This window comes from Histoplasma capsulatum, genomic scaffold, assembly GCF_000149585.1.
Source record: "Histoplasma capsulatum NAm1 scaffold_8 genomic scaffold, whole genome shotgun sequence".
Classification (NCBI taxonomy): domain Eukaryota; kingdom Fungi; phylum Ascomycota; class Eurotiomycetes; order Onygenales; family Ajellomycetaceae; genus Histoplasma; species Histoplasma mississippiense.
This window is the reverse complement of record NW_001813975.1, coordinates 1377698-1382114: the sequence shown is the minus strand read 5'-3', so window position 1 is coordinate 1382114 and position 4417 is coordinate 1377698. Positions and strand designations below refer to the sequence as shown.

Sequence of the window (4417 nt, the reverse complement as noted above, 5' to 3'; positions counted from 1 at the left end):
CTTGTAGGCCTTGGAGATAGGGCGCCTACCAGTGGTGGCCTGTTTGGTTTGCTACTACCTCTCTGATGAGGCTTTTAATCGGATGGTTTTTAAAATCATTCCCTGTTGTTGGGGTGGCCCCCTAAGTGCCGGGGGCCTTGGCAGGTGCTAGCATGTATAAGCACCCTATACTCCGTAGTCCTCGCGGTCCAAAAAAGACAAACTACAGAATTGCGCGGGATGTTTTATCTTTCCTTGTTTATACCTTGCCATTGAGACTTCGACGTCACTACGGCGCACATTGAAAGTCTAGGCCTCGATAAAAAAAATACATGGGAGGAGTTTAATGGGGCCATTTTATCACCCCGACTTGACAGCGATGCCACTGATATAATCTTCTTACTTCTTACGTTACTAGTAATGCTCCCTGACCTCCATACATAAATCCCATCGACTTCTCTGACAGCTGTTCGAGAGGTCTATGATAGCCAAACAAAGCCCTATCTTTCTTTACCAGCGGCAACATGCTCAATCAACAAAGCTAACGTGCCCAGCGAAAACTGACCCGTCATAATTACCGAGGGATCGTTGACGTACGACGTACGTCTTATAGCCGGTCCCTGGCAAGGAAGAGCATTTTTAATTAAGGACTCGTTCATTTCTCCACTCAACGCCAATATCGGCGACTTATTTCGGGGCAGTTATCTCCATATCCCCACGGACTTGACGCTGTTAGCAGGAGAGCCCTGCAGGACACCACACAGCCAAGCCAGATCGTCAACGAAGGCGCCAAACATATTTCCTCCACTAGGAGGCTAAGTGGTTCCAATGGCGCTTCATGCAAAACAACCGTTCATTTCAACTGCTCCTAACCTCGATACCCCTAAGTTAGCTTCCTAAGTCTTTAAATTTTAACAGCCGGTTAAAAATCGAAGTGGAATATAATTCAGTCCTCACAATCGCCTTTCTTAGCATACCCTGGGGATCTTAACTACTATATATAGGGGTACCTCTTCACTGCAGATAACTCTATCAACAACCTTGAATTTCAAAGTTTGATAATTGAAAAGAAAGGCAAAAAGAAAAATAACTTGAAAATTATTATAAAATGGAGAAATTAAATTGAAAATTGATATAGAAACTAATTTTTCGTAAAATAAGTTGATTAGGCTATTTTTAAATGCCAGCGGTAATCTAGCATAAGGTTTACAGTATTCTGTACCCAGTACTCCGTATATAATCTAAGAGATATAGATGGTCAAAGGTTAACAATGACAGAGTAGAAGCATACATCTCCTCAGATAAAAATATTCTTTCCAAATCACTCTTTCTGAAAGAAAGAATGATAAAATTCATCACCACTTCAAATGTAGCTATTTTGTGAATAACACACTTTACTGCCATAAAGCCAGTTGATTCTTCAAATACTCTTGCCAGCGAGCCTGCTAGCCACTGCAGAAGGCCATCCAGAGGACCCACACATGAACAAAGAGTGGGGGGATGTCAGCTCAATCCATCAAGACTGGACAGATGTTGAAAGGATTGTTCTTCTACACACTACACCCCTGCAAGACTTGATCACTCACAAGCAATCTGTCGAAGCCGCTGATTTGGATGAAGGAGGCGGGTGAGGCAGGATCTTGGTTTCAGCGGATTCAAGTGGCCAGGGACAAATATCCCTGGCCGTGTGTTTTTCTTTTTTGAACGCCGGCCGGGACGCAATCGGCGGGATCGTGTGCAAGCATGCTGGGTAGATCAAAATGGAGATTTCTCACAACGCGTGAGAAATTTGTCGTGAAATAGTATCCTGGGCGTCTACAGATATCAGATTGGGGAGCGATGCAGGAAGAATGTTGAGTGACCAGAGGCCTACCTGTGCGCCAGCTTGTTTGCTGGACGACAACAACCAGACATCAAGAGCTTTCGTGCAGGTTCACAATCTGTATGGTCTGAGAGATCAAGGATACCGATATCAAGGGTGTGAAATTAGGGGATCTCACATCATCCACAGCCGTTTTATTTTCTACTTTTGTTGCGGGATCGCCTCATCTAGCCAGCGTCCCATGTTGTCAGATATCTACCGATATTTGGGCCCGTCATACGATTTTCTTTTCTTTTTTGGCACACCTTGTTTCACATATGTTGAAGGAGATGTCCCCAGTTGGTGAGAGCAGTCAAACCCTTTCGGTGGCTCTTGTTACTTTTCACCTGTCGTGCAAACTTGCTACGACCCAGGTGAATGTCTGGAAGGTTCGTAGAGTCTCGTTTTCCATCCGTCTTTGCTTCCGCCGCATCCTGAACGAACAACGGAAAGGACACCATATCCATATACCCGCTTCGCCATCATGAGGCCATCGTGGTCTATCATCAGAGTTATTATTGCGTTTACAACATGCGCTGCAGATTCCCTCGTTGTGGCAACACACACTTGCCCTCGGCCCATGTGTTCATGGTGCATGGCTCCAGAAGAGGTGCATGCTGTGGGAATAGGATTTGACCTATCCGCATCTTACGGGTATGTTTCCTCCATGGGCTCATCGATACGCACTACGCAGAAATTTAGTTGAATAACGTCTTACCCCTCTCCAGAACGGCTGTTATTCGATACCACAATGGCTCCTCTGTCAATGTGGCCAAAATTGACGCTTCCATGGAGTACCGATCTCTGATGGAACAACTTTCAGAGAACGGCCGGCAAAGAGCACTCCCCCCTAGCCGCTCTGACTCTGTATGGGACGAGCCAGGCCATCTCGGGGACTCATCGCAGCGGCGGCTCCAAGCAACGTTGCCCGACCTCGATATTAGCGCCCTCTCCTCGCTCATTTCTCAACTGAAAACTGAGACCGAGAGACTGCTAGGCCACTCTATCCATTCCGTGGCCATCTCATCTCCAGGCTACCTCCAATTATCGGAGGCAGAGATCGCCCAGGCAATCGAGCACCTGGGACTGAAAAACATCGCCAGCGAATACGACCTGGCATTAACCTCCTCGGAATACACAGGCTACTCATTCGGCATATTCACCATCCCCACGACCGTGGATCCTTGCGAACAGACTCCAAGGCAACAAACAGAGCCCGAAACCGTTTTGCACCTTGACTACACAGAAGCCGCTCTCAGCGGATCAACCAGCAGCAGCACCCCGCAAGATACGATTCCGCGTCGCCGCACCGATGGCGTGTTCGCCGACTGGAACTTAGGCCTATCGAAGCGACCCCGATTCATTGAGGAGGATGCGTACTGGGATCTCCTCTGGCGTCGCATTCGAACCGAGGCCGAGAAATCCGAGGGAAAACTCACCGGGGTCATTATGACTGGCGACGCAATCTTCAGTGGCTCTAGATTTCTTGAGATTGCTCTGGATGCTCTGCGCGGGCTCGCAGAGCCATCCGCCATTCCGCAGGCGCCGGACCATACTCCAGATCTTGTATTCGCGGCAGCGAGGGGCGCAGCGGAGTTTGCGAAGAGAACGCAAGAGCGCCCTAGGGACTGTGTTGAGAGCGAGAGGTGTCGGAGTTTGAGGGGGTAGTTTTTTTTTTTTTTTTTTTTTTTTTTTACCTTTTCCTTTACTTTTTTCCAGGTGTTTACTATTATTGGTTTTATTATTATTATTATTATTTAAACTGGTTACTTGATTTACGCAGAGGAATATAAAATCAGTCGTTTTATTTATTTATCAGGCATGTAACTAATTTCTGGTCTGAGACGAGCAAGGCATGATTGTTTTTATACTCAATATAAAATAATGAACTCTGAACGTTGTCCTTGTATTAATTAGTATTAGCATGAGTATGAGTATTAGTACTATTATTCTACTTTTGAACATCCAGTCCACATATACTAAGTTAGTAGCCTACACCCTCCGAACCTGGCCCCTTTAACGGCCCTCGCCAGCCTCCCTCGATTTCAAATACACGGAACAGGGCAAAACCCTGTTAAGACGTGTCCGGGACCTGAACTGTACGCATCCCGCCTGTTGCATGTTGCATGACATGTACTGTATGTAAGGAGGGGGAGGGGGAAAGAATCCCAGCAAGTTGTATCTTGGCGCAAGCGTTCTCGCCTCTGAGCACAGAACTGGACTACCCGTAGTTGATGATAATGCATCATGAACAAGTCTCGGCGATGGAGAGGGAGCAGTGATTCGTCGGGTGGTGGTTTTGCGCTTTGTGGGTTCCTCCCTCCCTCCTCCTCCTCCCCCACCGGCGGTTCTGTTGCCGCCTTGGGAAGCAAATCAAACGGGGCCCGGTTGGTATGGTTGGATGGTTGGTTTGTTGGGTGGTGGTTTGGTTCCGGCTCCATTCCGGGCCAATATGAATCAAGGTTAAAAAGTGGATTAAGTATATAACCGTGCCCAGCGCACTCACTCCCTCCCATTAGTGAGTGCGCCTCACTGTAAAGGAATTCACACTGTAATGGAATTGGTATCTTTTGTATG

General features: G+C 47.2%; 1 protein-coding gene across 1 annotated transcript; it reads left to right on the top strand.

The window, feature by feature from the left end:
* Nucleotides 1–2324: 2324 nt before the first annotated feature.
* HCAG_07370 (predicted protein) lies at nt 2325–3508 on the top strand (the record flags this gene model as incomplete). Its single annotated transcript, XM_001537898.1, has 2 exons — nt 2325–2494; nt 2569–3508. The coding sequence occupies 2 exons, from the start codon at nt 2325–2327 to the stop codon at nt 3506–3508; spliced, it is 1110 nt and encodes a 369-aa protein (XP_001537948.1).
* Between the last annotated feature and the right edge of the window lie 909 nt (nt 3509–4417).